The sequence below is a fragment of the Penaeus vannamei genome, chromosome 29 (assembly GCF_042767895.1).
Source record: "Penaeus vannamei isolate JL-2024 chromosome 29, ASM4276789v1, whole genome shotgun sequence".
Classification (NCBI taxonomy): domain Eukaryota; kingdom Metazoa; phylum Arthropoda; class Malacostraca; order Decapoda; family Penaeidae; genus Penaeus; species Penaeus vannamei.
In genome coordinates this window covers 764635-789863 of record NC_091577.1, presented here as the reverse complement: position 1 = coordinate 789863, position 25229 = coordinate 764635, and the positions used below count along the sequence as shown (strand labels likewise).

The 25229-nt window shown below is 40.0% G+C and overlaps 2 protein-coding genes across 4 annotated transcripts in view; one reads left to right on the top strand and one right to left on the bottom strand.

Annotated features, from left to right (window-relative positions):
* LOC113805032 (major facilitator superfamily domain-containing protein 12) overlaps window positions 1-21764 on the bottom strand; it is a 70112-nt gene extending 48348 nt beyond the window's left edge. Inside the window, exons 1-3 of one of the 3 annotated variants that reach the window (XM_070142154.1) lie at window positions 21626-21764; window positions 5676-5827; window positions 2832-3644 (exon numbers count right to left, since the gene is read on the bottom strand). The gene's annotated coding sequence lies outside the window, so the exon portion shown is untranslated. The remainder of the gene's footprint in view (window positions 1-2831; window positions 3645-5675; window positions 5828-21625) is intronic. The other 2 variants (XM_027355946.2, XM_070142155.1) reach the window with 2 other exon arrangements.
* LOC113805033 (putative uncharacterized protein DDB_G0271982) lies at window positions 7458-9528 on the top strand. The gene is made up of 2 exons (XM_027355948.2): window positions 7458-7919; window positions 8302-9528. Exons 1-2 carry the CDS (start codon window positions 7569-7571, stop codon window positions 8965-8967), a joined length of 1017 nt encoding a protein of 338 aa, XP_027211749.2. The 5' UTR covers window positions 7458-7568; the 3' UTR covers window positions 8968-9528.
* Window positions 21765-25229: the final 3465 nt, after the last annotated feature.

Below are 25229 nucleotides of genomic sequence, written 5' to 3'. Positions count from 1 at the left end.
ATCATTATCATCATTACCATTATTATTATTATTATTAATGATAATAATAATGATAATGATAATGATAATCTTCATACTTTTTATTATCATCATTATTATTATGATAATGGTAAGAATAAAGATCAAAATGATAGTCAAGATAACATTGATGATAATTATACCATTATCATTGTATGCGCTCTCTATGTGCTTCTAGTCATTACTGGTATCATTAGTGTTACCGCTATCATTATCATTGTCGTTGATATCAATGGTGTTAACATTGCTAATATTATCATTATTCCCATTATTGGCGTCGTTGTCACCATTAGTGTTACTATTATCATTATCATTATTTTACTCTTGTTATCAGTATTGCTTTAATTTCCATTAATGTTATCAGCATAATAATAATAATAATTTTTTTATCATTATTATTATTGTTGATGTTATTATTATTGTTATTATTATGGTTGTCATTACTTTCATCATAACATTACTGTTATTTCAATATTGCTGATGTCATTATTTTTCTTATTATTATTACTAGTCCCATCATCATCATATTATTATCGTTATATTTACCAGTAGCATACTTATCATTTTTATTATATTATCATCATCGCCACGCAATCATCCCCACTGGGATTATCACAATTAATTTTGTTCTTATCCCCACTGCTCTTATTATCAACGCCATCATCAACGTCACTTGTATCCCCAAATCCCAATGGTCATTATGGGTTCTTTCCCCCTAATCACTCCTCTTGAGATCCGCCATTTTCCAGTAATTCCTGGAGTGAGGTAATCCACTCCCGGCAAATCCCCCCCCCCTCCCCCCACACCTCCCTCTCCCAACCCTAACTGAAGCTCCTGTTAAGACCCGGTTACACTGCCCAATCCCCTCGTTGAGTCGGGTCAGTTCGGTTAGATCTGCCAAGACAGGCTTCGTCCGGGCCATTTCTAGAAAAAAAAAGTCGGGTCGTTTTCAAATATATATATATATATATATATATATATATATATATATATATATATATATATATATATATATATATATATATTTTTTTTTTTTTTTTTTTTTTTTTTTTTTTTGGGGGGGGGGAGATTGAATGAGTTGACGCTCAGCCATTCATAGGTTCGAGATTATGTTGTTGAGAACCTATGGTATTTATTTATTTTTTGTGTTTGCTTTTTTTTTTTTTTTTTTTTTTTTTTTACTTTTATAGGTATTTTATCTTATCTTATTTATTTATTTATTTTGATGAAGGCATCGGAATTTTGTTGTTGAGAACCGTAAGCATTTTGTGTATGTATGTATTTATTTTCTTTTTTTTTTAAATAAAGGTATTGGATTGTGACCTAGATTGTTAGAAATTATGGAAACGATAGCATTTGCACTCCAGTTCATATTTCCACTTACGCTTGAGGGAATATTGTATAAAATCATACAAATCACCCGATGAAAAAAGTTGTTAGAATAAAATTACTGAACGACGGTCTTCACTGCAAAAAAATAAACAACTGAGTAAATAAAAATATAATCTAATTCATTCATTCAATTATTTTTAAAAAAATGGAACTCGAACACTATTTACTATCAGTATTCCACAGCCAGACAGACAGCAGGTGTTGAAAAAAAGGAATAAAATGCTAGATTTGCACCTTGCCCATCACTAGGTTTTGCCCTGGCTCGTTCCCCTTGTTCTGGGCCAATGGTTCTCCCCAAAACAGTGTAACCAACTTGGATGGTTGGGCTGGTTCCTGATCGCTGATAATTTGTGGATTCCATCGAAATCTAAGGCCAATGTAACCGTGTCTTTCCTGTTGTAAGGGTAATGTTAAGCACACAAGGTCACTGGTTAATTTGTCATATCAATGAACGGTTAGAATTATTGTATCAAATTTCTTAACATATTTTTTAAAGAGAAAGAATGATAACCTTTACCGTTTCAAAGAGGAACGTCCATGGCAAGGTGGTTCTTTGATTGAAGGAAATCACCTTAACTAGTTCCCTTTGGCAGTTATATTCCTTTTGCTATTGGTGTGTAAGCAATGATTTCGAAGCAAAGTATCACCTTACTATGTCTGTAAATAGCACCATTAGCCTCGCACCTGGATCTACTCCTTTGAACATGAGTAAAATATTACAAACCACGGTATCATGTAGTCAAAAGAAGCATGTGGATGTGCAGTATGGACTCCCAACGTAGGGGCCATGGTCTCCAGGGGGTCACGAGGTACTCTCTGGGTTGCCATGGAGCAGTATGGAGATGGTGACGTCGAATTTATCACCTACAGTCCCGACATATAATTCTCTCTCACATATCAATAACTTTCAAAAAAGTGATCATGTCCTATAGCTACTGACACCATCACACTGTTCATGACTAGTACTAACTGAATCTGAAAAGATGACAGACGCTGAATGGGGTCGTGGAGATTTTTACATACTGGTCGAGAGCCATAGAATGAAAAAGACTAGGAAGCACTGCTATAGAGGATGGAATCTGAATGTAATTCTACGTTAGCGTAATTCTACGTAAAATTTTGGCCAAAACTAAAAAAAAAAAAAAAAAAAAAAAAAAAAAAAAACACTTGACTACCTCATTCGGAGACTGGGGGAGTCAGTGCCCTCTGCTGCCCCCCCCACCCCACCCCACCCCACCCCGCCCTTTTCCCGCACTGCTATCATCATATTTAATCACATTTATCATCACCATTATCCCGATACTGGTAATTCAGTTTCACAGTGTACTTAGCATGACTAAAGGAGAGCTGCCCCACGACCGAACCTGCGCTAACAAGCTCTGTAAGACGGAAGCCAAACTACAATATTGATCCTCCTTTACCTGTAAGTGCTGCTGCTTCCTTGGTCTTTCTTGTTCTCTTTCTTGTTTTGCTTCCAGTCTCTTCAGTTTTTTTTCAAAGTCGGAAAATTGATCACGTCGTTTTCTTTCTTCTTCTTCAAAATTACATTTCTGACTTCAGAAGGTCGTTCGGAAAAGTTTTCGACGTTTCAGTAGTACTCCTTGTGCATTCCCCTCCCTTTTCATTGGAATATGCTTCTACACCAGATTCCCCCTTTCTCTTTCTCTTTTACTTTCCAACTTTTCTGTTTCCTTTCCTATTTTCCCCTTATGTCTCACTCTCTTTGAAATAACTTTGGAATAACTATTTCCGAATTCAGTAAATTCACAGTTGTTAAGATTCTAGCCCAGAGCCACTGGTTCCTCCAACGCCTGACATCAGAATTCCACCATTTCGATCACCACATCCTGCACTTGGTCAGAAAATGTCACACGCTCACGTCGCACCGGCCTGGCATGACTGGCCGAGTCCTCCTCCTTCAGAGAACACTCACGTTGTGCGGTGGGAACGCCACGGCCTCGCCGGGAAAGCGCGCCTCGTTGCCGGCTGAGCGAGGAAGATCCGCTGGAGGAGGAGGAGGAGGAGCTCAGGGCCCCGTGACTCGCCTCGACGGTGTGGCGGGCTGGGCGGCCGGCGCGTCCCTCCAACCCCGCCGCCACATGACCAACGGCTCAGGTGGTCGCGGTCACTCACATTACACCTGGTCTGCCCTCCTCGATTGCCACTCGACGGCGCCTCCGCCGAGCCTCCCTCTCGACAACGTGTGAGGACGGAAGAGGGCGTCGCCCGCGGCCCTGGGGAGAAAGAGAGACGGGAAGTGATGCTACAGACTCATTACTCGGTCTCGACGAGGGTCTCGAAGCCCAACAACCTCCTTGTGTGATGCGCCGCTGCACACTCGCTGGCAAACAAAAGCATCAGGGAAACCCTCTGTGGGCAATCAAGGAATTATCATATTCTTGGTATGACATGTCTTATTGTAGGTTTTCACAGCTGCCATTTTCCTGTTTGGAAAAAACATCCTTTTTACAGCCCAGTCCATCTTGTCAGAGCCTCCTGTCTCTCGGTAAGAGCATTTCTTCGCGTCGAGCACGAACTACCAACAGCAGTGAACTCAACCACCTCAGCACAGATATAAACTCACGGTATTTGGACGTCTGTCTGACTCTCTTGGTACCTCTGTACCCGCGCAAGGACCTCGCTTGGCATTATCCGCAGATGGAGGAGGGAACCTGTAGCGTGAACCACCATTAATGCGGGCGGTTCCTGGCGATTAAGAAGTACAGAGAAACAGTATAGGGCTCCCGCCGAAAGCACGTGATCGTCCCACAGGATGTAAGGCTTCGAGCTCGTATCCCGTTTCTCCCTCGCGTCTGACTCCGAGTTCGCTTTTATTTGCCTTTTCACTTGCCAGCCGCTCTCTTATTCGCGAGTAACGAGGCGAATGCGTTTTGTTTCACGAATTCCTCTCTAGTGTCTGTTTTTCGTTTTTTACTCTCTCTTCTCTCTCTCTCTCTCTCTCTTGAATTCCTCTCTAGTGTCTGTTTTTATTTTCTTTATTTCTCTTCTCTCTCTCTCTCACGAATTCCTCTCTAGTGTCTGTTTTTTTTTCTTTATTTCTCTTCTCTCTCTCTCTTGAATTCCTCTCTAGTGTCTGTTTTTATTTTTCTTTATTTCTCTTCTCTCTCTCTCTCTTGAATTCCTCTCTAGTGTCTGTTTTTATTTTTCTTTATTTCTCTTCTCTCTCTCTCTCTTGAATTCCTCTCTAGTGTCTGTTTTTATTTTCTTTATTTCTCTTCTCTCTCTCTCTCTCTCTCTCTCTCTCACGAATTCCCCTCTAGTGTCTGTTTTTATTTTCTTTATTTCTCTTCTCTCTCTCTCTCTTGAATTCCTCTCTAGTGTCTGTTTTTTTTTCTTTATTTCTCTTCTCTCTCTCTCTCTTGAATTCCTCTCTAGTGTCTGTTTTTATTTTCTTTATTTCTCTTCTCTCTCTCTTTCTCTTTTGAATTCCTCTCTAGTATCTGTTTTTGTTTTCTTTATTTCTCTTCTTTCTCTCTCTCTCTCTCTCTCTCTCTCTTGAATTCCTCTCTAGTGTCTGTTTTTATTTTCTCTATTTCTCTTCTCTCTCTCTCTCTCTCTTGAAAACATTGATTCTTATACCTCGTTCCTCGTGTCAGGTTTTCCTCGGAGGTGAAGCACACGTAAGGGCGGGTGACGTCATAATACGTCATAGGTTACGGGAAGGCGGGTTATCTTGTCATGGCTTTGCGTATGACGGGAGACAAAAATGTTTTTACACGCTGTCTGCTGTGGCGTTTGCTGATTTTTTTTCCATTGTATTATATTATTATTGTTATGATTATCATAATTGTTACAATGATAATAACAACGATGATAATCATTATTGTTGTCATTGCCATTATTGTTATTATTTTTGTTATCATTATCATATCTAACTTGTATTAGTTATTTTTATTATTAATGATGAATATCAGCAGAAGCTGTAGCAGCTGCATTATTATAATTAATATTAGTATTATTACCATAATCGTTATTATTATCATTATTGGTAATAACTATTATTGTTCGTATTAGTACCATTACTGTTATCATTATCAATATTATTATTAACGCCATCATAACCGTTATTAGTATTACCATTATTATTATCATTCGCAATAACAAATTATTATCATTATCATTATAATCATCACCATCTTCGTCCTCACCGCTCTTTATACGTACGATTCCCAACCTAAATCACGGCCTGTTAGTCTGTCTACAATAACACATTCAAAATCCCAGCATCAGGGACGTTTATTTACCTTCGCAAGCCGGGCCCTCCCTTCCCAAGCGTTGGAATCAAGGGCAGTCTTCCGTATTTTCCGTGCGGGCCCCTTGTGTGTGTTGGGGAGTGGCCGACGGATCCGCTTGTCTGTTCAGAGGACTGGCGCTGCGTTTGTACGGCCGTTCAAGTCTAGAAAGACAGTTAGTGTGGAACTGTGATTGTTATTATTATTATCATTATTATGATTATGATTCTCTATTATTTATGATTATTATTATGATTATTATATATTATTTACTATTATTATTATTGTTATTATTATCCTTCTCATTATGATCCCTATCATTATCATTATTTCTTGTCATCGTTATTATTATCATTTTGCTGTTATTGATGTTACAACAATATCATCAACAAATGATTGTTATAATAACAATTTCTTTTAAAAATCTTCAAATGTCAAATGGCCCATCGACCATGCAGGCAAGAAAGTACTTTAATGAAATAGTAAAAGGAATAACTAAATTTGTGTCATATAAAAGAAGATACACATGACATTAAGTTATTTCGCAAATCAGTGTAGGAAATTCATAGAAACGTATTTCATCTTGCATTGTATTATTTTTATTTTTTTTATTTCTATATTTTTCAAACTCAAGGGTTTACGTTCGTCATCTTGAACTCAAGAAGCCCCACGCAACAGCTTACAAATACTGTTTGTATTCGCTTTTATTTTCTGTCACACCTTTGGTATTGTGATGCATTTCATTCTGAATTCTCTCTCTCTCTCTCTCTCTCTCTCTCTCTCTCTCTCTCTCTCTCTCTCTCTCTCTCTCTCTCTCTCTCTCTCTCACACACACACACACCAGCATTTCCCCTTCCCCATCTCCCTTTTCTCTTTTAGTCCCCTTCCCTTCCCTCCCCCCCTCTTTCCTCATTAATTTCCTTCCCCTTTTCCTCTCGGATAACCGTGTAAATGATAAATATGCATAAATTGATGGTCTAACTACTTAAGCGCAGTGTACTTGATGATTAATACGATGATTAAGACGTATCATGCGAATGAACGGACGAACACAGAGGAAATCATTATACAGTAAAAATAAAGATGATGATTATGATAAAGGTGGTGATAGTAAAGGTGATACATATAACAAGAATGATAAGGAGAGTAACAACAATAATAATGATGGTAACAATTAGAATAGGATTGTAATTGATTCTTTATGTGATGCCTTTATGTGTGTGTGTGTGCGTTTGCGTGTTCTGTAGGCCTACAATCAATTATCAGCCGTTATTATATCGAAATGAAGCAGCCACGTGTTTCAGATACATTCGTTCAATAATGGAGGTTTGAGTGAACTATGATACTTTTTTCTCTTAGTGGAGTGTTCCAAAACTTAGATCAAACCATGTAGATACTGAGTATCAAGCCCTTTGGGTCGCAGATAAAAAAGTTTCTAAATAACCGTAGATTTTACACAGTCCATGAAGTCACGGGTGAAAAAAAAAAAAAAAAAAAATACCGACCGCTATGGTACATCCCTTGTAACACTGCATCACCATAACCGCCTCTGAGCACCACCTGAGTGAGCGCCACCATCTGCCAAACGACCAGCTACACCACCTTAACCACCAAGCCCTTGACAATGGAATTTAAGATTGTTCCCACGACGCTTGCCACCGGACGTCCGCTGTCCTGGCACGCCGCGTTGGCACCGAGTGTTCTCCTGTGCCGCTCGAGGTGCCAGGATGTGACTCACGAGGCTGTGCTATATATCCGGAGGTTCGCTGCTGTAGGAGGCAGATACACGGTGAGAGTCGGAGGCTGGTCATTGTGAAGTGCTGACCTCCTTTGAGCAATGTCCGACCCACAAGGCGAGTTCAAGGACTAACATTCCTGTAGAGAAACCCTAAAGGCGAAGGAACAATGTGCAGCAAAGCTCCGCCAAGCAGTATCCGACTGGGTTTCGCCCTGTCCCTGATTCTGGCCAGCCTCCACGCCAGCGCAGGGGCCCCTTCGCCCCTCCTGCAGGATCGCCGAAGGACGCTCTCCGAGGACTACCGTGCGATCAGCCCTCGAGTAGGTCCTCCAAGCGAGCGAAGTCAAGACGATGCAGCAAAAAAGGAAAACATTATCTTCGAGAAAAATATTTTTTGCCTTTCCAACACGAAAGATTTAGATGGAAGAAGAAACCAAGAGGTTACCAACGAAGGCGGCGATTTGACCCTTGAGGAAATGAGAGAGATATTATGCAAAGAACGGGAGCTGCTGAGACAGGTAAGGCGCTCTCTTCTATGTTATCAAATTAAATGCTACTGACGAGCGCGCGCGCGCGCGCGCGTGTGTGTGTGTGTGTGTGTGCGTGACGTATAAATGAGAATTATTAACTTTATAAAACACGAGACAGAGAGAGAGAGATCTTTAGATGGATGGATAGATGAACACCCTTCCACACACACGCACACATACACGTGGTCGCGCCCCAAATAGACAGAGAGAAAGAAAGCGAAAGAGAGAAAGCTTGCAATTACAAGTAGTACTGATCATTTATACAGCTTGAGCGTGTGTATGAATCATTGTAATTGTAGACATGTATACGTGATTTCCTTCTTTCGAACTAAACGGAACAAAGCTCAGAGTCGCGTCCCTTCTCCCACAGAAGAGGTCCCGCCAAAGACGCCATCGCCACAGCAGAGGGCATAGTCACAGACGAGGCCGACACAGCAGAGAGAGAAGAGGGGGGAGACATAGAAGCAGAGAGAAGAAAGGAGGGAGGAGCGGAGAGAAAAAAGGAGGGAGAAGCAGAGAGAAAAAGGGTGGAAAGAAGGGAAAAGAGAAAAGAGGAAAAGGGAGTAGCAAAGAAGGGAGGCACAGCAAGGAGAGGAGAGGGAGACGAGGGAGAGACTCGAGTAGTGAAGAGTGGCTCGGCTGGACCCCCGCCTGGTGGCCGCGGGGGACGACGCCCGAGACAGCAGCGCCCTCTGCCACGCCCACCACCACGCCCACGACCCGACTTACAACCCGGACAACCACGCCTTTGACTATAACCACAAAAAACACACCTATCGTTACTACCACAACAAGTCCGCCCTCAACTACAACCATTTTTTCTCCACCTCCAACAAGCAGAACCACACCTACAGCTACAACCATAACAACAATGCCAGCAACTGTAACCACAAGAACCACAACTACACCTGCAACTACAACTACAACAGCCACGCCTTCGCCCACAACCACAGCCACAACCTTTGCATTCACGTTTCCCGACGGGCGGCCACTGACCCTCGAGCCTGACGCTGAGACCATCATCCCCCTTCTGTAGGATATAGGAGAATATATATATATATATATATATATATATATATATATATATATATATATATGTGTGTGTGTGTGTGTGTGTGTGTGTTGTAGGATATAGGCGCTGTGAATGGTCATACGGGAGCTAAGTTTAGTTCTTATCATTATCGTAATTATTATCGTCATTATCATTAACATTATCATTATCGATAACGTTATCATTATTATGGTCATAATTATGATAGTTATGGTATTACTATTAATACTTTAATGATGGTGGTGATGATTGACTTTGATCAATATTATGGTTACCATCATCGTAAATGTTATTATCATTGCCATTATTATTATCACTATCATTATTATCAGCAGCAGTAGTGGTGGTAGTAGCAGTAGCAGTGTAGTAGGATTAGTCGTAAAAGCGGTAGCAACAGCAATAGTTTTTTTTTAGAGAATTATTCACGTGTTGATGGTTGATACTATTGTAAATGAATGTGATCGCTGTGTAATATGATCTTGTGTTAAATGATATATCTTAAAATTGTAGATCGATAGATATAAGAATAAAAGATATGTTCAAAATGCTGAGAATTTTGGATTGCAATGATCCTGTAATAAATGTTTAACGACGGTACTCGGTGGTACTACTGTGATATCGTGTTAAGCACTCCTAAAAAATGAAGTCAAATATTCAGACAAAGCAGTCAACAAAAATGTAAACAAAACGGGATCTTTATACACGTGGCCTGGTGCTGTGGAAATCCTTTAATGAATAATTTTATCTTATTCTCTCTTTTTGTTAATTTGTTTAATTTATTTCCAGAGTGTCTTCATCATAAATGGACAGACACCTCGGTTCTTTTACTTTTTTTAATATGTCGGCGTTAGAAAACGTTAAATTTGTCAGTATTAAGAAAAATACAACACCATAAATGACTTATGATATAAAACGTTGTACAGTACCTTTCCTTCACTCATATCGTCAAAATATTGGTGTGAGTTTACGCTCCTTCACGTGATGATAGCGTTACAGAAAACGGGTAGATTTTAGGGGAATCTATTTTATTGAAATAACAAATATGGCACATGGGGAAGATGTATATATATATATATATATATATATATATATATATATATATATATATATATATATATATATATTTACGCATTAATACACACACTCACGCACTCGTGTGTGTGTGTGTGTGTGTGTGTGTGTGTGTGTGTGTGTGTGTGTGTGTGTGTGTGTGTGTGTATGTATTCATGCATTAACACACACACATACACATGTTCGTACTACTTGGTCGAGCAAAGAGTGTGCTTTAAAGAAAAGCTTCATCGATTTTTTTCTTTCATTTCAAAATACATTCTGAGGTTGAATGTTTTGAATCGTGGTTCTCTAGCCTAAATTTTCTCTAAATTTTCATTTTGCGGCACAAAGGGAAGGCCAGATGTGTGTTCCTCGTAAACTTGGACGTACAAAATACGTAATTTGCCCTAATATTCTGACTTGGGGTGTTTATAATACTTTGGTTGGTTTTAATTTTATATTGCTTTGAGCATGATTTCGCCCATAATAAAAAAAGAAAAAAAAGGAAGGAAAATCGTATTTGAGCAAGAATTTTTAACGGTGACCTTAATCACATTCATATTTGTATGTGTGTACGTGTTAATACATACATATATGTATACATAAATAAATACATACAGATATCATTATCATCATCATCATTCACCAAGATCTACAAATATTTACAGAGAGAGAGAGAGAGAGAGAGAGAGAGAGAGAGAGAGAGAGAGAGACAGAGACAGAGACAGAGACAGAGACAGAGAGAAAGAGAGAGAGAGGGAGAGAGAGAGAGAGAGGGGGGGGGGGGGTAACGCCAGAGCAAACAGCCTGAAATACTAATCCCTGCATCAGGATAAGGATAAAGGGTAGGATTTCAGGATTAGTCACATTTTTACGGCTAGATGCACAGCAGCCCGTATAAGCCTACGATTTGCATTTTTTTACTTTTTTTTAGTTATATGTTTTTTTCTTCTCTTAGTTGTGTTGTATACTGGATTATTCATTGTATTGTTGTAATATGACAGTGCTATACCGCAGAGAGTAATTGCATTTCGTTACTACGGTAAGGGTAATAATAATGAAAATGATAACCACATTGATAATGATAACAGAAATAACAGATATACAAGTGATAATGATTTTAATAGCGTAAATGATACGGTATATATAAAAAGTTAATTATGGTAATAGTAACGAAAATAATGATAATCATTGCAATATCATAAATTTCATATAAAATACAATAATAACAGTAAGTCCACACTCGAAATGAGGAAGCCTAAAGGAACGACTAAAAAGCCTAAAGGAACGACGCTGAAAACGCTGCCGTGATGTCATCAGTCGCCAAAAGTTTTCTGTTGGAATTTTAAGGCCAAACTAAAGTAAGTTGTGATCTATTATTGGAAATTGTCTTTTTTTTACGGGGAAAATGCATTATCGTTGTTTTTAAAGGAAAACGACAATCATGTCATTGCAGTTTATTAGTGAATTATTGCGATAATGATAAGCATGACTGACCATGGGTCTTGTAAACTACCGGTAATTAATGTGCTTCATTGGTCGTAAGTTAAAATCGAAATCAATGTTTATACTTTATTACAATTTATTTTTCTCGTATTTTGTGGTACGTCTCATTTGTCTCATTTGAAATTTTGTTTCGTATCATACAGTGTTATTTATTTGTGTACACCATTAAAAAAAATATTATGTTATTAACTATATGGAAAATGTGAAAGAATTGTAATATATTTTACCTTTATGTAATTTTCATTATGCAAAAATTGATTCAAACAGTCAGAAGACGCCCGTGGCTCATTATTCTCGTCACAACAGACGGCATTCGTTAAAATGACAGCGCTATTCGCCAACCTCTTGGTAAAAAAAAATAATTAAATAACTAAATAAACAACAACAACAACAACAACAACAATGAAAAGGCAGGTGCTTTTCGGGGCGTGGTTTCTGGAGGAGGGGCTGCCTTCGACCCCGCCCCTTCCGTTTCGCGTCAAAGGATATCGTATTTCCGGGTCGCAAACGGCGATTCGTGGGAAGGGCTGGCAGCGTCGGGCCCCGGATGAGACGGGCGAGGCGGCAGGTATCGCAACAGTTGATAGAGATCGTGTTTATAAAGTGATGATAATCGTAACAATAATGATAGCAAAAACAGTAATATAAACACAGAGCAAGAAGGAATGGGGATCATTATGATGAAGATAACCATAGCAACAACGATCTTTATGACTATGCGAATGGTAATGATGATTATGATGAATAAAAATACATTTTCGCTTTTTCATATTTGGCGCAGTCGTCGAACTGGAGATCTATCCATATGTCGAAGGTGAAAGGTGATTCTTCCATTCTCTCTGCGCTTGAGGTGATGTATGGAAGCTGATAAGGTAAAACCAGAGAGTGAATGGTGGGACTTCCTTCGATGTTTCCCAAGTGGTGATGGTTTAATATGGACGAAGGAAAGTTCTGGGGTTAATTTGGAAATGCAACCCCACACCGTTTTTTTTTTTTTGGGGGGGGGGGCGAATAGAATAATTTTCCGATAACGTTCGTCGTATTTCCTTCGCAAACGAAGCATAACTACGATATCGGCCCCGATAGCTGGGGAGGGCATGGTACGTATCAGGGAATTTGGGGGGGGGGGTAATTTTGAAAAATATCGGGTATTATTGGAAATGCAACCCCACACCTAACGTAAAGAATCTGAGTTTACCAAGTTGTAGAATAGAGCATTCCCATCCCTCCCCCTCCTCCTCCCCCTTCCCCTTCCCATCCATCCCCCTCCTTCTCCCCCTTCCCATCCCTTCCTCTCCCCCCTACCCTTCCCATCCCTCCCCCTCCTCCTCCCCTTTCCCATCCCTTCCTCTCCTCCCCTCCCCTTCCCATCCCTCCCCGTCCTCCTCCCCCTTCCCCTTCCCATCCATCCCCCTCCTCCTCCCCCTTCCCATCCCTTCCTCTCCCCCCTACCCTTCCCATCCCTCCCCCTCCTCCTCCCCTTTCCCATCCCTTCCTCTCCTCCCCTCCCCTTCCCCTTCCCATCCCTCCCCCTCCTCCTCCCCCTTCCCCTTCCCATCCCTCCCCCTCCTACCCCCCCTTCCTATCCCTTCCTCTCCCCCCCTCCCCCTTCCCTTCCCCTTACCATCCCTCCCCCTCCTCCCCCCCCTTCCCATCCCTCCCCCTCCTCCTCCCCTTCCCATCCCTCCCCCTCCTCCTCCTCCTCCCCTTCCCATCCCTTCCTCTCCCCCTCCCCTTCCCATCCCTCCCCCTCCTCCTCCTCCTTCCCATCCCTTCCTTTCCCCCTCCCCTTCCCATCCCCCCCCCTCCCCCTCCTTCCCTTCCTCCCCCCCTCCCCTTCCCATCTCTCCCCTCCTCCTCCCCCTTCCCCTTCCCATCGCTCCCCCTCCTCCTCCTCCTCCCCTTTCCACCCCTCCTCCTCCCCCTTTCCATCCCCCCTCCTCTTCCCCCTTCACATCCCTCCCCCTTCCCCTTCCCATCCCTCCCCCTCCTCCTCCTCCCCCTTCCCATCCCTTCCTCTTCCCCCCTCCCCTTCCCATCCCTCCCCCTCCTCCTCCCCTCCCATCCCTCCCCCTCCTCCTCCCCCTTCCCATCCCTTCCTCTTCCCCCCTCCCCTTCCCATCCCTTCCTCTTCCCCCCTCTCCCCTTCCCATCCCTTCCTCTCCCCCCCCCTCCCCCTCCCCTTCCCATGCGGCGCCGAACCCCCTACCTGTTTAGCCTCGGGATACCCAGCAACTTTTACGATGCCCTCTGCCCTCGACGATGCCCCGGGAGCTCTCTATGGGAAAACGCGGGCGCGTGATGAGAGGGCATCGAGCAGGGGGCGGAGGGGGGAGGGGGAGATGTGAAAGGGGGGTATATGGAGAGGTGGAGGGGGAGAGGGGGTATGTGTATGTATGTGGAACAAGCTAGCTGGAGCTTAGGAAGAGAAGGTCGGATAATGAAGCAGAGAGAGATGTAGAAGTTGTAGGGCAGACCTACTTGCTGCTTATTTCAACTTTATTTACAAAAATATTTACAAAATAAAGGTTATATACAGGTTAGTTGAGTTGATGTACATATTCGGAAATCCTGCTTTTCCTAGACGATTGTTGCGTAGTCCGGCATCGACTCTCCGCTCTCGATGTAGGGCGATATTCGTCTCCACCACGAGTGGTCGTCCACAAGAGGGAAGCTGTTCTCTTCGAGTGATCGTGCCGTCAGTTCTCCGTCTATGGTTTCTAATTTGTCCCAGACTTTTCTTGCCAAGTTGTACAGTCTGGTGTTTATTGTCTCCACTTTGTATTTGCTATGCAGTTCTGCTATTGATAGCAGATTATCTTCCTCGTTATGTTTGTCTTTGATGAAATGCACAGGGGAATGGCCGGATACTCCATGATTGGTCTGATGAGGGTTTTATAGAAATGGAGCAGTATTTTTGAGCTCATTTTCGCAAAGCGTTTGAGTTTGGTATACTGGAATATGGCCGTTGCTAGTCTTCGTTTTGTATGCGTTGATACTCCACGTGTACCAAATTCCATGCCGAGTACTGTGACTTTGTTTTTATTTCTCTCGTTGTCAACTACTACTTCCCTTGGTTTTGTTGCTGAGATAGATAGAAGTTGGAATTTGGTTTTGTTGGTTTTGATCTTCCATTTATGCTCAAAGTCATTTATTCTTCGTATTTCACTCACAGTCGTTGTTGCTAATGCCTCTTTCTTGGCTAAGGGGTATATTATGATCTGAGTGTTATCGTCTGCAAAACTCACATCTACACAAATGTTTCTGGGTCTTTCGAGATCAGCTGTGTGAAATATGAATAATGTTGGGCTCAATATTGATCCTCGAGGCACGCCACTTAGTAAAGGGAACTTAGGTCCCACTATGTTCCCAATCTTGAGTGTTGCTGTGCGGTCTTCTAAAAAGTTGCAAAGAGTTTTTTCGATGATGTCTGAGAGATTTATTTGTAGAATCTTGGAGTCCTGGTTTCCAGAGTTTGTCAAATGCTTTTGCTATGTCACGACATATTACATTGCTGTCTCTCTCTTTGGGATAATGCTATGGTTTCGTATATGGAAGTTATAGCCTGTTGTGTTCCTCTTCCTTTCCTGAATCCAAACTGATTTGGGTTGAATAGACCATTGTTCTCCATGCGCATTTTCACTCTGTCATTGATGATTTTTTCGAAGATCTTACCAGGTATTTCTAATAGGGATATTGGTCTATAGTTTTCAACTTTTTTGGGGTCTTTTCCTGCTTTTGGTATTAAGACCATTATGGCATTTTTAAATTTTGTTGGAAAATAGCCCATTGAAAGAGCCCAGTTGAAAATTGCCTTCAGTTCTGCAATGGCAACATCCGGGAGATGCTGCATTACAGTCTTTCTCACGCCACTTTGGCCGGGGGCTTTATCCTTGAAGTTTGTAACTATAGACTTGATATCCCCTGTTGTGATGGGTCTTGTGAGAGGGTTATCATTGCTAAGTTTGGTTGCTCGTGCTTCTCTGTATGGGAGAAGTCTGTGTCTATTATTTGAGAGGTAATCTTGCACCATAGCATCGTGTTGCATATCAAAATGGCGGTTCTCTTCATCGTTGATTTTAAAAACGTTTTCCCAGAATCTCCGGAAAACCTCCTCCTTCTCTTGATCGTCTGATATTTTCTTGTTATTAGTGTTTATGATGCAAGGTGTTCCTTTACAGTTGCTTCCTTTTAGTCTTTTTACTTTCTTCCAGAAATGTTTAGGGTTATTATACTCTTTTCTGTTTCCTCCATAAGTTTGTTCCAGTGGTTTGTGGCTAATGTTTTGCTTTCATCCTTCATTTCTTCCTGGAGTTGCTTGTACTGAGTGCGTAGAAGAGGCGTCCATCCGAGATGTTCTTTTATCTCTAAGATGTTTCTGTATCTCCATGTTAGCAGCTTGAGATGGTCACTTGTCAAGGGGTGAGGCAGAGTTATGTAATTTCTCTTAGGTATGGCTGTGTTCATAGCATTTTCAATCGTTGCATACCAGTTATCGATTTTGCTGTCTACACATTCTTTATTAAATGTGACCTCTTCTCCTGTAGGTTGGTCCATATGTTGTTCTATATCTCTTTTGAATAGTTCCCAGTCAGCCCTTTTATAGTCAAACATTTTTGCTTGCGGGATCATGATGGGTGACGTCGCCAGGGTGAAGATAATAGGAATGTGATCCGATGTTGTTGGTGGACCTTCTTGTATGGCATAATTCATGTGTATATTTCTATTTCCTAATAAGATGTCAGGTCTTCCTTTCCCTCTCGCACTTAGGAAAGTGTCGAAGTCTGGTCCTAGGTGGGTGATTATGTCACGGTGTATAAGGTTGATCACTTCGTTGCCCATTAGATTGTTGTTATTTTGTCCGAGTGAGCGATGTCGGGCATTTAAGTCGGCTATTATGTAGGCCGGAATGTTTCTTCTCATGATCTTCATGATGTCCGGGTATGGGAACTGGGGTCGTCTGGGTGGCATGTATGCCGTCCCGAGAACGAAGCTTCCTCGGTCTGTGTATAATTCTACCGCGATAAAATCTTCGGTAAAATCATCAATGACTCGGTGTTTTAAGTTTCTTTTAACGGAGGTCATGGCGGTGTAATGGAAGCCCCTTGAGTGCTTGGGGGACGCCGGAATCACACGCGGGGGAGCTACACAGGTCAATTATCCGCGGCCGACGGTGCCCTCCGCGCCTCGGCCGGGGGGTCAGTCGCCAGGGCCTCGCTCGCTCGGTTTGGACGCCTCTCGTTGTTGGTCTTCTTATTCTCTCGGTCTTTTAAGTCGTGTTTTATTGCTTTTTTCTTTCTTTTGTTCTTTGTTTTTTCGTCCGCTGATTCTCGCTCGCCGTGCTCCTTTCTTGCCTCTTATTCTTCTCATTATTTTTTTTTCTTAATATCCTCCTCCCCTCCTCCTCCTCCTTTTCCTCCTCCCTTCCCTCCTCCTCTTTTCTTCCTCCTCCTCGCCTTCCACCTGTTCGCTCTCCACTCCGTTACCTCCCGCACCAACGCATCCGTCCTTCTCCCCCCCACTCCCCCTCCAACCCCCACCCCCCGCCCCGGTGCACCTGTCCAACCAGTATATACCTGTAGGGTCTAGCAACTCCCCCCATCCCCCTCCCCCCCCGCACACCCCTCCCTGCTCCTGGCGCCTTACCCCTCCTCCTGCTCTTCCTCCTCCAACTCCTCCCTCGTCCTCTCTCTTTCCTCCCCCACCCCCCTCCTCCGCTGCCTCCTCGTTTTCCTTATTCTTTTCCTCATTATTATTATTGTTATTATCATTACTATTATTATACTCCTCTCTTTCCCCTCCCCCCCTCCTCCTCCTCCTCCCTCTTCTTCTTCTTCTTCTTCTTCTTCTTCTTCTTCTTCTTCTTCTTCTTCTTCTTCTTCTTCTTCTTCTTCTTCTTCTTCTTCTTCCTCCTCCTCCTCCTCCTCCTCCTCCCCCTCTGCCTATCTTGCCTTGAATCCTTCAACAGCAGCGGGAGTGACTGTGCAGTTTCTCTCTCTCTCTCTCTCACTCTCTCTCTCTCCTCTCCCTGTCCCTCTCTCTCTCTCTCTCTCTCCCTCTCTCTCTCTCTCTCTCTCTCTCTCTCTCTCTCTCTCTCTCTCTCTCTCTCTCCCTCTCCCTCTCCCTCTCCCTCTCCCTCTCCCTCTCCCTCTCCCTCTCCCTCTCCCTCTCCCTCTCCCTCTCCCTCTCCCTCTCCCTCTTGGCGGATTGGCGGTCGGCTTGGACTGCTTGTTGGTGTTTGCCAAACGATTGGTGATTTGAGAGAACAGGCAGCTTATCTTGTCACCAGTTAACTTTCAGTGTGGCTGTAACTTATCTGATAATTGTTGATAATGATTCAATCTTCTATCTTGTATTTTCCCTACAGTTTATATATTGCTGCACCATTGGTTTTTGGCTTTTTATTTTGCTTGAATTAGCTCTTCGATCTTGATGCTTGCGTGGCTGATCCTGCGGGTGAAACCTCTTCTAAAGGGAAACAGAAGGGAGTAAGACACGAGTGGTTTATGCCATCAGAATTGTCCAGAACCTCAGCTCAGTCATGATATTAGTTCATGGTCCGATTTTGGGTGGAATTTAAGTTGTGTATTTTCTGTAACTAGAGCAACGGCACATGTCCCTATCGGTCGACAGTTGCTATAAGGTGTTTCTCCTATGAGTTCAGTTTGAAAGCAAATGTGAGCTCACCATCTTAGAAAGCATTAAGGTCTCCTGGTTTGACGGAGAGAAGGCTTTCTATACTTTGCCTGGAGGGAGAAGACATTTTCGAGTATGTGTTTCACTACGAATTCCTCGCGTAGGAGCCTTGGATGTGGACTATATCCCGTAGAGTTTAATTTCACGAGGCAAGCACGTATAGACCAGAATGTTTCAAGCTCGTCGGTAGATGATAGACCGATACATTTTATAACATTACACAGGATTCCAACTTTGGTAAAATCATCAAGTATATATATCTTTTTTATGCAACTCAGATTGTTGTATATCTGGTAAACTTCTCTGAGTTATAGAGTGACGTTTTTAAAATTTGTTTCGACAGCAATTAATTTAATTATATTGCTGAATGATTGATGAGGCAGCGAATTTTTGCAAGATAGAAATGATTGGAGGTGCTCGCCTGCATTCTGTTTTGGTGGACGCCCGTGTTGCCAGATCACTCAAGTAGAAAAAGGGCGAGCCAGAGAGAGAGAGAGAGAGAGAGGGGGGGGGGTAGGAATGAGAGAGAGAGAGATAGAAGAGAAAGAGAGAGCGGGGGAGTGAGTTAAAATGGACACATAACGTGAGAGAGAGAGAGAGTGAATGGGTGGGTGAGTTAGAAAGAGAGAGAGAAGGTGAGTGTGTGAGTGGGTCAAAGAGAGGGAGAGGGAGAAAGAAAAAAATATGTGTATGTGTGGGTATGTGATATGTATATATATATATATATATATATATATATATATATATATATATATATATATATATATATATATATTGTTAATGTATATGTGATATGATTTTTTTTAATATGCATATATGTATGTATATTCATATATTTATATATATTTATATATATATATATATATATATATATATATATATGTATATATATAAATATATATATACATATATATGGATATGTATATATAAATATATATATATATATATATATATATATATATATATATAAAGAGACAGACAGACAGACAGGCAGCGAGGCAGTTACTGGCACAAAAGAGCACCCATTCCCCGTCCTCTCTACCTTTGCCGCTTCCCCCGTTGTTGCGTCACCCCCCCCCCCTTCCCCTAGCGTTTGTAGTGATCTGCTTCACTGTCCATCCACAGATCATTCCAGGAGGTAATGCAATCATATTGAAATGTCCTTTCTCACCTCCGACATCTCCCTCAGGCAAGCGAAATGAAAACAGAGGAGCTCAAGGTGGCAACACTTGTACCTGGTGCGACCCGCGAGGTGGCGTTAAATGCCCTGCAATTTCCAAGGTTTGGTTTGTGGGGTTGCTTGTAACATCACCCCTTTGAACAATGGCAAGAACTCTATTGCGTGGCTCCTTCTCCGAGGACAGAAAGCAACCGCAGGACTATAGAAAAAGGCGTTTATCTGGCGGAGTGAGGAGGATGCCGCGCACTCGCCACTCTTGCCATTCCGCTGCCCAATATTTTTTTTTTTTTTTTTTTTTTTACCAAATAAATTATTTTCTAATGTTTTTATTTTATTGTATCATGTATAAACCCCCCGAAGATGATACTTTCATTTTTACGTTTTAAGATTTATATTCATACATATTCTTTTTTAAAGAGCAAGAGGTCAACTTGATTCTTACAAATACTTATTAAATATTAATTATCTTAATTATTTTACTTTTTTCTTAACTTTTTATTCAAGTGGTTTATATTAAGTACTCTAAGTGATTTTAACATTGGTTCTCTTTATACAATTATTTTAATTTACATTTTATGGGTTGTCATTTGAATTTATTTTACTATTTTAATTTAGATTTATATTTCCACTAGTTTTAAGATTTGTTTTTATCAGTTTTAAATAGAAAAGAGAACCAACTTCATGCACTGTTTCCCGCCCACAATTAACAAGGGAAATGCAGGTACAAAGTCAGGGGGATTCTTGCCGGGGGTCCGATAGAAGGAAGACGGTCTGTGGGACCCCGGAATGGGCTTCCACCTGTCTTAAGAAGACCGAAGTGGTCGTGGGGATATTTTAAACATAAGGTGGTAAGAGTAATTGGCCAGACTATTGATTCGACCAAGTGACCTCGTGATAAGTGCATTATTTTTTTAAAATGATCGTTTTCGGGGTTTTTATTGTCGTGTGTTTTACTGTGTTCGTGTTTATGTTCATATTTTAATGTATTAAGTGTTTTCTGTCTTATCGTTTGTTTTATTGTTCCAGTTCGTTTTACCGGTTTATTTTAATGTTTTAAGTTCATTTTGCTATCGTTCCTTTTATTGTATTCTGTGTTTTACCTCATTTTATGATTTGTTTTAATACCTTCGTTTCGTTTTATGTTTGTGTGTTTTGTTTTACTACTTCGTTTTATTGTTTTATCAGTTTGATACCGGAATAAATAAATATTTATGTATAATTCATTTTATCAACGCCCGAACTTGATCGTTGGAAAAGAGACTAGGAAGGGTAGTAACAGCCCATTTCCCTCTAGTGATCTGCCTTTTTTCTTTTTTGTTCATGATATCAATGTGGTGATCTGCTGAATTGCGTTGGACGACTCTCCCCGCACACGCCTCTCCTCGGCTCATATCACGCGTACCAACCTTTGTGATCTCGCACCATACATATACACCACACACACATACTACATTTACACTCTTTCGCTCCTTTCCCCACATCCGTCTTCCACACTATTCTTCCTCTCACATATACACGACGTTCCCATACGTGAACTAAATGGGTGGTGGCAGTGGCTCCTCTTTCACATTCTTGCGAGACATAATTGTATAGGTATTTGCAACACGTTACACCAGGAAAACGCAGCCATAAATTCACTGTTGGCCCCACCACTTTGCCCGGCAACACTTCTTTTCAAAATCGGGATGCATTCTCAGTAATTGTATATGGAGTAATCCACAGACTCTCAAAATATATGGAAATAAACGAAGAAATATAACATTTCAGTTAAATCTTTGGCGGTTACGTAACGAACGCTGCCAGAGTAGAGGATGAAACCCGACTGGGCAGAGGAGAGGCAGCATGCGTCAACACGTGACATAGAGATACATGTACTTTATGATACACGTGTTTGTAAATACATTGCGTATGGTTTTAGTATGAAGCCGATGGGAAATTCATTCAGCTTTTTGGAAAATGGGGTATGTATTGAAACGAAATATTATCAACAGATTCCATTTATAAGTAGGCCTGAGTACTTAATAATCCATCAACACGCATATTGTACGACGGAACACTAATGCACAAGCCACCAACTGATGTAAAGGAAACACAGGAAAGACAATCATTATCATACAAAACATTTAATCGCTACACACAAACACGAAGCTATTGACCAGTACATAAAACAAGATGGAAAATAAGCTTTGACACACCATAGTCACCTACCTTTTCGTATCAGTCTCGCAAACGACTCTTACACGTAGTCCGTTAAGCATAATCCCGTGTCTCCCGTTTTGTCACAGCCAAAGAGACCAATGCCAGGCCACTGAGTCCACTGCTGTGCAGGCGGCGTTCCAGCCGAGGCCCAGTGACCAGGGCTCGCTCACTCTCTCCTGTGGTGCCAGTTACCCGTTTATTAAAGAGCTTGTTCCCTACCCGTACTCCTTTGGCATCTACTCCGTTACCAGACTGCAAGGGGGATCTTTGCTTCTGAATGGGAAGGTATTAAACATTAGAAATCCAAAATGGCATTTGGAAAGGGTTAAGATTTGTCGCAAAAACGAGTTTTTGTTAATCGACGATTGGGGAGAAAAACAACGAAGAATATGCAGATGCCGTTTGCGAGAGAGAGAGAGAGGGGGGGGGGACAGGTGCAATCAGGCAGAGTGAGAGACAGATAGAAAAATATATAGACGGATGAAAGTAAAAACAGAGATATGAATATAAATAGATTCTAGAAAAGAGACTCAAGTCCTGTCTTCTACGTAGGCTGGCTCAGAATTTAGAATTAGTTTTATCGTTCAAAAATTTCAACGAAATATGTGGCAAAGGAATATATGTTATGCAATATTTTGAAGTGACATTTTTATATTAAAAGATCTCTAAAGTATCTATAGGCCCTTCATCCAGGCTGTAGGGAGAAGATGCCATGTCTATCAGATAACATTTTGCTGCTTATATAAGTTCAAGTCGCTGCCGTTCTCAAATTCTCACATTAGTTTTGGAAAGTCCGCAAAATCATTAGAAATTTCTACTAAAAAAAAACGCTTCACTTTCGATATGCAATAAGCGAGGAACCACAACTTTCTTTTCTTTTTAAATAAACATATTTTGTATTATTTTCTTGGCACCTCTTTGACCCCCGACACCACGACCTCAGATGGGTTTTGACCCTCATTAAGTTTTTAACGTTTAAGCATATTTATTATTTTATTTCAGTGTTTATAATGGAACAGAATTCAATTAATTTTTTAAGTCGTATTTTATTTCTCACATCTTTATAATGGTTTACTTTTAATTACTTTTATTTATCAGATTTTACATATTGTCACAACTTCTGCGATGGTTCTTTGAACGTGAAGTTTTTATTTCAATTTCATAAGTCAGTGACATTTTTATCAAGTTTTATTATTGAAATATTTCCTTTTTATAGTTTTTTTTTATGTATTTCAACATGAATTTTATCAATTTAGTAATAGAGTGAAACCCTGATTTTCTCTTACTCCCGCGTAAGAACTGACGTGGGAGGTCAGAAGACTATCTCGGGGGATTCGAGGATAGGTCATGACCCTGGCCGCTTGTGAGGGAGCCCCGGCACGGACCTTCCCCTTCTTTCTAAGATAAGTGGTTGTGGAGATATCTGAATATAGGAGGTGAGAGACATTGGCAAAGTTATTTCTTCGGAAAAGTGACCCAGTGATTCGGTGCCAATTTATTTGTGATTTTATTTCTTTTATGTATGATTTTTATAAGAGGTTTTAATGATTTTATTGTTCAGTGTTTTCATTTTATCGTTCAGTGTTTTCTTGTTCAGTGTTTCATCGTTTTCTTGTTCAGTGTTTCATCGTTTTCTTGTTCAGTGTTTCATCGTTTTCTTGTTCAGTGTTTTATCGTTTACTGTTTTCATAAATCATTTTACATATGATCTCGAGTTTTCCCCTAAGCCTGTGAAGGGAAAGGATATCAGTAGTAAGCATAACTATAAATTACAGTCAATTACTTTGCTAATTGCGTTGGAGATTTGTCCCCGCACACGCCTCTCCTCGGCGTAGTTCACGCTTACCGACCTTTATATTCTCGCCACAACCATATACACCACACACAAGCACCACACACATCCACACAACCTATCGCTCCTTTCCTGCATCGTCTACACTATCCCCTTCCCACAACAACCTCCGTTCCCATGCGGTAATTAAATGGGTGGTGGCAGTGGCGCTACTTTTACACTCTTAAGGCGAAATATAATTTTATTCGCAATTCACTACACCTGCCCGTATTCCTTAGAAGGAGTACGGGCAGGTGATGAATAAATAAATAGATAAATAAATAGATAAATAAATAAATAAATAGCAATAAATAAGATCTTGGAACTCGTGCACTCCTCCACCGCCATAGGCCTGGGCCAGACCTCTCTGCCTTTTTTCTGTTTTTACCATTATTGGGTTCGTATTTGACTTCTATGTTAGGATTAGGGCGATATATTACATTTTAGTAATATAGGTCGGAATTTTGTTTTGTTGATTTTTGGTTATGTTCCATCTGTTTTGTGTTTTGTTTGTTTACACTGGTGAAGGAAATAAATATAATTGGTAAATATTGTGTTTCGTATTTTTCCAATTCACAGATAATAATTAATTTTAATTATTAATGAAATATAATCTTTGATTAAAAAGGAAAGATAATTAACATAATAAATAACGTATAATGATTGACAATAAATGACTTAAATTAATCAGTTTGTATATAAATAAAGGATAATAGTTAAGAAAAGAATACATCATTGATAATAAACTTTGAAGAAAATAACATTAATGGGAGAAGATGATAAATAAATGAACAATCAACAATCAAAGTGAATGATTATAATAACTTGACGGCATCAATGAGCCTTATATGGCATGAAGAATGAATTCATACAAATGCATTAACCAGAAGAATCTTTCAAGTCACTAGTAGTATTTTAGCACGAGCTGTTGTTACGTGGTATTCAGCCGTTCATACCAGGCCATATCCTTAAGATTTGACTTCTCGTCTATAATTTTGGCTTCCGCATTAGGAGGAATCGAGTTCAGCGGAGCTGCTCTTCCCCTTAATTCTCTTAGTGACATATTAGCCGTAACAATATATATATATGAGCGTGTGTGGGTGTGTGTATACTTATATATATATATATATATATATATATATATATATATATATATATATATATATATATATATATATTTATTTATTTATTTATATCATATATACATATAAATGTATAATTATATCATATATATAATTATATCATACATATATATATATATATATATATATATATATACATATATATATATATATATTTATATATATGTATATGTATATATATATATATATATATATATATATATATATATGTATAAATGTATATATATATATATATATATATATATATATATATATATATATATATATATATATATATATTTATATATATATATATATATATATATATATATATATATATATAGTATATGTATATATTTATATATAAATTTATATATATATATATATGTATATATTTATATATAAATTTATATATATATATATATGTATATATATATATATATATAGATATAGATATGATATATATACACATATTTATTTATTTATATACATATATGTATATATATATGTATATTTATATATATATATATATATATATATATATATTATGTATATTATATATATATATATAGATATAGATAGATAGATAGATAGATAGATTCTCAAGTGGCATGTGCTGTTAGGTGGCCTTGACATCTGACATTTGCTGACCTATTTTTAA

Coding starts and splice junctions, on each gene's coding strand:
- LOC113805033 (XM_027355948.2), top strand. CDS start 7,569: ATGTGCAGCAAAGCTCCGCCAAGCAGTATCCGACTGGGTTTCGCCCTG. Junction 7,920..8,301: donor AACGGGAGCTGCTGAGACAG/GTAAGGCGCTCT, acceptor CTTCTCCCACAG/AAGAGGTCCCGCCAAAGACG.